General features: G+C 39.4%; 1 protein-coding gene across 2 annotated transcripts; it reads left to right on the forward strand.

Moving 5' to 3' along the window:
- Positions 1–1,732: 1,732 nt before the first annotated feature.
- Positions 1,733–8,074, forward strand: slc25a55a (solute carrier family 25 member 55a). Of its 2 annotated transcripts, none has more exons than XM_050039384.1 (10): positions 1,733–1,835; positions 2,548–2,644; positions 3,194–3,319; positions 3,745–3,800; positions 5,667–5,757; positions 5,859–5,977; positions 6,079–6,274; positions 6,382–6,536; positions 6,634–6,709; positions 6,807–8,074. In XM_050039384.1, exons 2-10 carry the CDS (start codon positions 2,625–2,627, stop codon positions 6,964–6,966), a joined length of 999 nt encoding a protein of 332 aa, XP_049895341.1. In that variant the 5' UTR covers positions 1,733–1,835; positions 2,548–2,624; the 3' UTR covers positions 6,967–8,074. The 2 variants fall into 2 exon arrangements, with proteins under 2 accessions (XP_049895341.1, XP_049895342.1); XM_050039385.1 differs by having other exon boundaries at positions 6,082–6,274.
- Positions 8,075–10,430: the final 2,356 nt, after the last annotated feature.

Below are 10,430 nucleotides of genomic sequence, written 5' to 3' on the forward strand. Positions count from 1 at the left end.
TGGTGAAGTTACCGGCTACAGCTCTTTTTCAACAAAACCTACATTTGATACGTAGCTGCACACAAACACACCTGAGAGTTCAGTGCCTTCCTCATGGACACCTTAACAAAGACGGGCATGAAGAGGGGTGAAACTTGTTCTGCTTTGTTGTCTTTGTTTTATCTGTAGCTGTCGCTTCTGTTTATGTACACTGAGAGCAGCAAAAAGCCAAGTCCAACTCTCTGTATGTGTACACATACTTGGCCGTTACCCCAACCACATTTACTCTGCTGAAGGTTGACATGAAGGAACAAGGACCAGCTGTTGGTGGAGGAAGTATTCAGATACTTTGCTTGGGTGAAGCAGAACCACAATTTAAAGATACACCTTTACAAGTAAAAGTCCTGTATTTAAAACTAAGCTTAGTAAAAGTTTGTACAAGCATTATCAACAAAATGCAGTTAAAAGTATCTAAACTAAAAGTACTCCCAAGGCATCAAAATTGGCCCTATAGTTTTTATGTACCACATTAGTTATTATTATCATTATGCTTTACAATTTAAGCACTCAAGAGAGCTAATTGTAACTCTAGTCCCTTTCCCACTGCACAAAAACACTTGCTAACATCTGGTTTTGTAATGAAATGGGAAAAATTACAATCAGCATTCACACCGGGGTCAAATAACTCTGCAGTCCAGCTTTAATGGAGACACAACACCCCGGGGAATGTGCTAATTTCACCCCCTTAACTGGCGAGATGCAATGTTCCACCATCACAAAATACCATCCATCTCCACCCAAGCAGTACTGAAACATCGATCCAAAATAGTCTGCACAGAGACTAAATAAGTTAGAGATAAATTTAAAAAAAGAACCAGCGTAAGGTTTTCACAGGCCACCATGCTGCTCTCCACTGTTTACTGACCTGTTTTCTGGCTTGTCTGTGACATTGAACATGACACACTTAATACACCTCCACACAAACAGAAAGCCAAACTTGTGTCCTGCAAGGCCATGTGCACAGCTCGGGTCTACTGGCAATGGGAAAGGAGTGTATCACCTATTTTTAGCAGGTCTTCCCATGTTTAAAAAACCTATGTACATTAATTTTAGTGTAAAAGGGGTGTATGTGGCATTTATGAACTAAAGATGGGTTTTGTATGTCAACTATTATTCTGCAAAGTAACTAGCAACTATCAGATAAATGTAGTGGAGTAAAAAGTACAACATAAAGTACAAGCACCTCAAAACTGTACTTTAATACAGTAGTGTGTTTAGTAACTTTCCACCCCTTACTAGATAAGGATGATGTCATCTCACTGTTGTAGCAGACAGGCTTTCCAGAATTATCTGATGCCATCATGATCTTGACTCATGGATTTACAATGAGACAGGGATTATCTTTACTTTTAACATCCTTAAGGGGATTGGTACCATTACCCCTTCACTGGCTTCAGGGATAGTCCTTTAAAGAACGTATTTAAATGTCTAACCTTGAACATTAGTATCCATTTTATATTTTAATCATAATTGAACAAAGGCTTTTTTTTCCTCTACTACCCTTCAATATCTTTGTAGCTGTATGATTGGTGGATTGGCGGATTGATTGCTGGCTCCTCCAATGAAACAAGAGGAGGCCAAAGGTAGCCAATCAGCAGCGGGTATGCAAATGAACTCATTGTCTACGCTTTGTAATTCAAGACCTGGATGACCCGCCCCCCGCTTCAAGCTCAATGGAAATTTCCACTCTCTCCTCTCAGAGCTATATTAACAGACCGGCGCCGGATCACACGGAAGCAGAAGACAAGTTAACGGACCGAAACAATCTTCAAGAACTACGAAAAGACAATCTTTTGGTGAGTAAACGGTTTCGATTTATGTCTAAATGCTTTAAGAGTGCGTTTTAAAGTCAGTGTGTTGTTCGTGATAGCTAGCTTGTTCACTTTAACGGACAGTATTGTTTGAATGTGTTTCCTAGCTAACCTTAGTCAACCAAGCGTCACGTCAAGGAATCTGAAAGCAACGGTTTTTAACCGCTACGAGTAAACGCTGTGTAGATTTTGTTTCTGCGCTTAATGTCCAGCTTTTTTAACTCAAACTCTTCTCTGTAACATGACATTTTTGTCTTTGTAATGCAAAACCTTTTGTCTGAAACATGCGAAAGAGTCATATTGCAGATATTAGAGGTCATGGAGGCTTTTAAGCATTTATTTTTGTTGACGGTGCCTCCATTAAACTCATTTTGCACCCTATCTTATAACTTCACGGCACCGCCTGCATGTTCTTTGGAAATTCAACTGCACGTTAGATTCTATCAAGAATGAATTGAAGTCCGCTATTCCCATATATGGTGTTCCGGTATGTGAGCCAGGACACACCCACCGGTTGTACTACTCATATTGCAAGTAACGGTGCCGCTGCATCACCGTCCCGTGACTCTGAAAGTACCGAGATAAGCCGAGAGCCCCTACTGTAGGCGGGATAAGCTCTGTGAACATAAGAGTGTGTGAGTAACTCAGGAAGCTGCTCATAGAGCTTAAGTAACTCCTTCCGTTTTTCTCTGTCTAGGACTCTAATCATTTGACTGAAGAACACTTGGACCTACATCTTTACACTTATATCTGCACTTACTTGAATCAAGCATCATGTCTCAGCAGCAAGTCAGGTGAGTCTCATATGTGTCTTTTTCCATCCTTTTCGTTATTTTTCTCCATGTAGTATAATTAGATGTAATTGGATTCCATTATTGGTACCAGAACTGTACCTATAAGTCCATTGACAAAGATTTATGTAGCTATTTTGGTCATTGATTACCTGTTACAAGTTTTTTCAAAGCAAAAATGCAAACCATTGCCTAGTTTCAGCGTGTCACTTAACAGGATTTGCTACTTTCCTGTTCCTGTGTCACTGTAAACTGATTATCTTCAGGTTTTTGACAGTTGGTTGGACTAAAGTAGACATACCAGCTTAGGAAATTGTGATGAACATCACTATTTAAGTAATTGATCAAAAAAATTGCAGTCATAACCCAATGATATTGAATTTACAAAGGTATTTAAGTTATAAAAGCAACAAATCCTCAAAATTCAGAATTTCATTTGTTAATTCCAGCCCTAATCATAAACCTACCTACATTTTATTTTTCACTATTTATTAGCTACCAATAAATTTCCACATTAAAGTGTTGTCATTCTTTTTTGTGCTCCCCTTTCAGCCTCCCAGCTAAGCTCATTAATGGAGGAATTGCTGGAATTGTTGGGGTTACTTGTGTCTTCCCCATTGACTTGGCAAAGACCAGGTTGCAGAATCAGAGACGAGGTCAGCAGGTCTACAAGAATATGTAAGTATTTTTAGTTACTGTTGTCTTGCATGACAACGCTCTGTTTGCCAAATCTCTGTGCATTATACCCACAGTGTACATGTGTAAACCAGTGCTATTCTAGCTAATCCTACAATGACACATGCATGGCATCATGATGAATGTATAGATTTAACAAAATTCCTGACTTGATGGACCATGACAGCTCCTCATCTTTGTAATTCTTCTCCTATGAGGTTGTCCAAATGCCTTTTAGGGTGGAGGTGCACTGCTCCAAACCCTTTCAGCAAGCATCGGTATTTGCTCAGAGCGGTCACAGTTCCCTGACTCTTGTTAAGCTGTCATGACGGTCCTTGATGTGTTTTTTAATAATTAAGCTTCTCTAAATGAGTGATGATTTAAATTATTCATACCAATAATAATTTCCTTGTTTCTTTGTTCTCTAGGATGGACTGCCTTGTCAAGACAGTTCGATCAGAGGGGTACTTTGGCATGTACAGAGGTAAGAGATATGCACATCTGAACATTAAGAACCAGTAGGCTAAAACATGCAGGAGAGGATTAAATGTAGGAGAAAGTAAGATCTTTCTATGGTGAAATTGATCATTAAATATATGATTACAACTGGGTACAACTGATGATGGCTCAGATACAGTGTATTTTTGAGTGCATGGGTTGCTTGATTTACATAAAGGAAGACTTCATCCCCCCAGATGACCATCTGTATATCATTTACTCAACCATGCATGTCTCCACAGTGAACTAAGTATCCAAAAACAGCAAATTCTTGATGATTTTAAGTCAAAGGGGGTTGTGTTCAACAGCATAACTGTATTAAAACATGTTTATAAACTGTCACGCATCTTGTGTAGTATAACCTTAGTGTCATATATTCAGTCATGTGCTCACTACTTGCCAAACACATGCATTTTTGCAAAAACCTTGCTATATAAAACACACGTGTGCTGTTAATGGGTAAGTGTTTTAACTAAATGGTAAGGTTTTAACAAAAGTGCACATGTTTTGGAGTTGCTGAGCATAAACTGTATAGATGAGACTTGGAATGTACTGCATCATTTGTGTGAGAGCCTGTTAACAAATGCTTTTTTACATGTTTTGCTGATGTTAAACGCAATCCCCTATCACTTCCGTTTATCAAGAACTTTCTCCATTTCTGGATTCTTCATTCACTGCGAAGGCAAGTGCAAAAAAAGTTTTCTTCATTAAGTCAGTGTAACTCAGGGCAAATAATTGATATACAAATGGTCATTGGGGGGGCGAAGAATAGTGGAATAAGTCATAAAAGTAAAGTGGCCAAAGCTGTTGTCATGTAAAGTGGTTTTGCAGCTTTAAGATGCTCTGTTAGTAGCAGTCATGCAGTAAAGTAAGAAAACACACTGTTTAGTTATCAGTTTATTGATTTAATGTCAAAAAGAATGAGTAAAATCTTGTGGATAAGTAAAATATGAGGAAAATGGAGACCTTTTCGTGTGGGTCTCTGCTTGTGTGAGGAATGCTGTTTGTTTGCATCTGTGTTTTTCATATTACAGACTTGGGTCCCCCTGGGATATTGAAGGCTAGCCGATAAGGCGCAGCCACGCTGGAGGCAAATCATATAATGGTTCTTACAATATTGCTCTATTTGAAACTGTAGGCACATGTTTTGTTTTGCCATCTATTTGTTCTGTATCTTGACTTCTTGTCAATAACTACCTGGTTGTCTCTTCACTGTCCTGTCGACTTGTTGTAGACTGTGGAGGTGTGTCCTCGCAGACTTTGAGTGATCTTGGAAATGAATCTGTGGTGGACCCAAGTTGATTTCAGAACAGTCTCACAGATCATTTTTAAGTTTGCCTAAAGTCTGCACGCACAGTACATAGTCAGGGATTCATTCTGTCCTTTGACTAACATCTCTTCATTTCTCTGGTCCGTTGTTGTCATTAATCTACTTACTGACCTGTAGCCTTTCAGTAGAAACAAAATTCCTTTCTTAAAGTTTTCTCTAGGCCAAGTGGGCCCTTTTCATCATAAACTGACTCACTGTGCTTCATAGACTTGATGTTTGCATCTTCCTCCGGATATTCATTTCCCTCCTCATTTCTTCTTGTCTTGTATTCTGCTCGTTTCTCACTTTCCTTTTTGAAACTCATGTTTTTTTCATGTATTTTCTGTTGACATAATCCCCTTCCATCATTATGACTGAAGCTACTTTAAATTGAACATTTGTCCTGTCTGTGTAGACTAGCCATACAGTGGACTTTCTACATTCTAATGTTGTAATGATAAAAGTGGGGATTGTTTCTGTAAATGTGCTGAATGAAAACTCGATTGCGACGTCAGTGCTAATTGTGCATTTGTTTGTCCTCAGGTGCTGCGGTTAATTTGACCCTGGTCACCCCTGAGAAGGCAATCAAGCTAGCAGCTAATGACTTCTTCAGGCATCACCTCTCCAAGGATGGGTAAGCAAAAATTCACCTCATGAAATCATCAAAAATTCACCTTAGGAAAATACAGTATCTTATAGATTGTGTTGCTTAATATTTCTCCTATCTGTTATCAGAAAGGGGCTGACGGTGTTCAAAGAGATGCTGGCAGGTTGTGGTGCAGGCATGTGCCAGGTCATTGTCACCACCCCAATGGAAATGCTCAAGATACAGCTGCAAGATGCCGGCAGACTTGGTGAGACGAATACAGTGTTGACATTGAATATTACGTGTATTTATTTAAATCAAATCACTGCCTCTGTGTGTATATTAACTTGTCTTGTCTTTTGTCCAAAGCAGCCCAGCATCAGAAACCCATCATGATGTCTCCCACCAAGCTTGTGGCCACTAACACTGTGCTCAGTCGTTCCTACAACTCAGGCACAGTGGTGTCAGCACCACGAGCTGTATCCGCCACACAGATCGCAAAGGAACTCCTCCACACAAATGGCATCCAGGGGCTCTACAAAGGGCTGGGGGCAACACTGATGAGGTAAAACTCTTAATCCCCAATGAAGAGAAACCGTGTAAACCTGTTCGACCAGTTCCTGTATATCAGATTTTTTGGTCTAAAACAACCTTTTGTTTTATTTCTTTTAGGGATGTTCCCTTTTCTGTTGTCTACTTCCCATTGTTTGCCAACCTGAACAACTTGGGCAAGCCCAGTCCTGAGGGGTCGTCACCCTTCTATTGGGCTTTCCTCTCAGGGTGCGCTGCAGGTTCCACTGCTGCTGTGGCTGTTAACCCCTGTGATGGTGAGTTTTGTCAGCCATGATGTGCCCTGTTTGTTAGTAGCAGCTTTGTAATGTTCCTGCAATGTAATCTAATTTATTGTTTAAATCTTTTCTACAGTGGTGAAGACCAGACTGCAATCACTGAACAAAGGGTCCAGTGAGGAGACTTACAATGGAGTTGTGGATTGCGTGAGGTAAGACAGTTGTCATTCATTGTTGCATAACTATATTTCTTTTCTTTTTTTTTATTTATGCGTGTGTGTACATGACCTCGTCTCTGGTTCTCCACAGTAAAATAATGCGGAAGGAGGGGCCCTCTGCATTCCTGAAAGGTGCTGGCTGTCGAGCTCTTGTCATCGCTCCCCTGTTCGGCATCGCACAGGTTATGTACTTTGCTGGTGTTGGAGAATTCATCCTGGACAACTCACCTCTGAACATCCTGTCTGCGTGAGAGCGTATCAACTTGCTGGCTATGCATAGGACCTTCTGAGCGTAGATAGTAGAACAACTGGCAGCTACATACATCAGTTTACAGAAAAAAATCAAACAAGTCTTGTCTGACAGACAGAAAGGCTTACAAAGACCTTTGATTTCACCTTCTGTAGGTCTGACAGCTGTGTTGCACTAAAACACTTTGTGACTTATTCAGTAGTGGATAACCTACGTTTGCACTTGAAGCTGTTAGCCTTACTGGGCCGAGGGACTCAGAGTTGCAGTGTTATTCTTTCTTTGTCCCTGAGCCCTGTTCTGTTTCCCTCTGTGAGGGAGGGGAGCTCACTCCATCGAAGAGTCAGACCTATTTTTCGTGTTTTCTTCCATGCTATCATTTTTTATATTATTCTGTATTTGTATGCTAGTTTTATTTTAAAAGCAGCAGCTTTAAATACGTTGTATGATTATTTTTTTTTCCTTTTCCATTATTGTCTCATGTTACAAAGCCTTCAAATCAGAACAAGATTCCAAATGTTGGACACATGGGGCCCAAGTAAGACAATTCATTTTAAAGGGATCTATTTTATTTTATTTTATTTTTTTCACATACATTTTGATCAAGTACTGTGAGTATACATGTTAAATTTCAATAATCATGAACCTTCCTACTGACATGGGACCATATGGTTTGCCAAACCATAAACTGTGTCCTGTCATATACTTGATATTAGCCCTACAGTTGTTCCTTAGTCTTTGAACTGCAGTGTTTGTATCTTTTCTGCAAAAACTTGAGATGCATTCATGCACATTATATATATATATATATATATATATATATATATATATATATATATATATATATATATATATATATATATATATATATATATAAATGTATGTTTGTCCACCTAACCACATTAACAAATGCATACCTGAACCTTGAAAGAGTTTTTTTTGGTTTATGCCTTAACAGAGCAGACTGACTTTTCTCTCTGAGGAAACACTTAGCCAAAAAAAAAGCATTACTGTGACTGAGCATTTGAAAGATGACTGTTACCATATTATGTGTTTGTCATGGCTTTTTGTACATACCTTATATATACATATTAAAATTTGCAATGAACTAAGTCTGTGTTTGTGGATTGATTTGACTGAATGGGTTAACAAGGGTCATGCAAATGTAGGGAAACTAATATTATCTTAGGAAGGGAACAGGCAAAACCAGTACTAACACTTAGTTTGGCCTGGTGGTGACAGATAAAGTGCATCATAAAGGGAAGTTCAGCCATTTCTCAACTTTGTCACCTTTTCATACCACCTGAGAGTGTGGGCCTTTTCTACTTCTACATGACAATACAGCTGCTGTTTTGCAGACACTGTTGAAAACGTGTCTTAACTTGTGCTAAGCTAATGGCAGCGCCTGCAACAAAGGCAGGAAAAAAAGCTGTTACCATGGAGGGAAAAGAAATGACAAAGGACCTCCCTTTTTGTCATGCCCCTCTTAGTGTTGCTAGGTCAGACCACAGCAACACTGATGAATGTAAAACAGCTCTTTAAAAAAAAAAAATTAAAAAAAATTATTAAGTGAAAAGTACAACATGTTTAGCAAGTTAATATTGGTAGCATGCTAGCTGTGTAAAACAGTGCGTGCACAGAGTATCATATGTCTTAAAAAATTTCACAAAGGAAGGCTACATCTCTTTCCTTATAGTAATGCTAGTGATTAGCTATTAAGTATCACTAAAAAAGAGGCGGTTAGGATAAAGGTAATAGGAAGGCTACATATCTTTACTCATGCTAACGCTAAATTAGTTGGTAGGTAGCTTTTAAGTAATATCGTTAAGAAAGAGGCGGTTAAGGTTAGCGTAAGGGCAGTGCTTAATTTGAGCCGGAACGTACTGGAACACATACCAGATCTTTTCAGAAAAGGCCCTGGTGCTTTCCGGAACTAATTTGCATGGGTCTAAAACTTTTCACATCTAAAAACTACATACAGTATTGGCTGATGTCACTAGTGTTGCAGGGTGGAGTACCGTAGTACTACGGTGCCTCACGTACCACTACTGTGGGATAAGTTCAAAGTCAAATCGCAAGAAGGTGAGTGTCCATGCGCCGCTGGTCAATAATGGTGCGTGCTGGTCACCTGGCACTCAATATGCTACTGCAGTGGTTTGTTTTCCAAACGTGAGTATCTTTGAGCAGTGAAAGTTATTTATTTATTTTTACTTGTCTGCAGAGATTTGTTTTCCACAGAGCTCTATGGGCGAGCATTTTATTGGCATTTGCGACTAAAAATAGTTTTGTGCCAGCAAAATAAATCATTCAGCACGCTGTGCGAGTACAGATTTCAACCAGCAGCAGAAACGAAATTTTGGTACCGTGACAACACTAAATGTCACAACCATTCCATTCGGAGTTGCGCAGTGAGGCGGCTCAGGTGCCGCTTAAAAAAGTGTTCCCTCAGAGGCCCAGAGTGTTCCCCCACCTTTGGGAGTGGGGGAACACTGCTCTCTCAGAGGCCAAAAGTGTTCCCCCACTTCTAATTTTACAAATTAAGCACTGCGTAAGGGTAACAGTAGGGCCCCATATCTTTACTTATGCTAATGACGAATTAGCAATTAGTTAACTATGAAGTATTATCATTGAAAAAGGCTTTTAAGGTTAGGATAATAGGAAGGCCACATCTCACTACTTATGTTAACGCTAAGTTAGCAATTAGCTAGCTATGAACTATTATCGTTAAAGGACAGGCGATTAATATTAGGGTAAAGTTAATGGGAAGGCTACTGATGTAGCTATACGTTAGCTACATAGTCAGCTAGTGTTTGCTGACATTAACTAACTTAAAATATGATTATATACCATGTAATATGTCCGTGTGGATTGTGACAGTCCTCCAGCCACATCTTATTACCATTTTCAAACTTTGGTTTCCTTATTAGCATAGACCAGGGGTAGGCAACCTGCAGCTCTTGCCCCTCTCCAGTGGCACCCAGTGGCTTTGACAGAAATTGTATGGAAGTAAACAACCTTTTTTTTTGTTTATTTTTGTTGCAGGCCTAAAGCAATTCTTACATTCTTCAGCTGTAAAAATGTGTAGCCTATACACCAATTTAAAGAAATGTTTTAACATTTAGTCAACTAAAATGTGTGTCATACGTCTGTGGCCTGGCGCCTTTTCCTCTAAAGACATCACTAACGATGGCTACAGTAGTGTTGAGTCTACCAAGCTGGGCTAGCTGTGGATTCTAGATCCAAAAAGGGAAAAGTCTCAGGGGAAAATAGAGACTTTAATAGTGTGTGGACAAATTTGCTGCCAAGTTTTAGCACCAAATAATCAAAAACAACCCACTGCAGATGAGCCACCTTGTGATAAAACATATTAATGAATGCTCATTTAGATCTGTTAGTAATGTTGATAGGCAGAATTCGACTTAAAAGGCTGTGTTACATTTGTTATGTGGCTCAAATATGTTTTGTGGC

This window comes from Epinephelus moara, chromosome 24 (genome assembly GCF_006386435.1).
Source record: "Epinephelus moara isolate mb chromosome 24, YSFRI_EMoa_1.0, whole genome shotgun sequence".
Taxonomy (NCBI): Eukaryota; Metazoa; Chordata; class Actinopteri; order Perciformes; family Serranidae; genus Epinephelus; species Epinephelus moara.

What these genes read in the sequence shown, in the direction of transcription:
- slc25a55a (XM_050039384.1), top strand. Translation starts at nt 2,625, where the DNA reads ATGTCTCAGCAGCAAGTCAG. An exon ending in ATGTCTCAGCAGCAAGTCAG is followed by an intron (nt 2,645 to 3,193) that starts GTGAGTCTCATA and finishes CTCCCCTTTCAG; the next exon opens with CCTCCCAGCTAAGCTCATTA. An exon ending in GGCTGTTAACCCCTGTGATG is followed by an intron (nt 6,537 to 6,633) that starts GTGAGTTTTGTC and finishes TCTTTTCTACAG; the next exon opens with TGGTGAAGACCAGACTGCAA.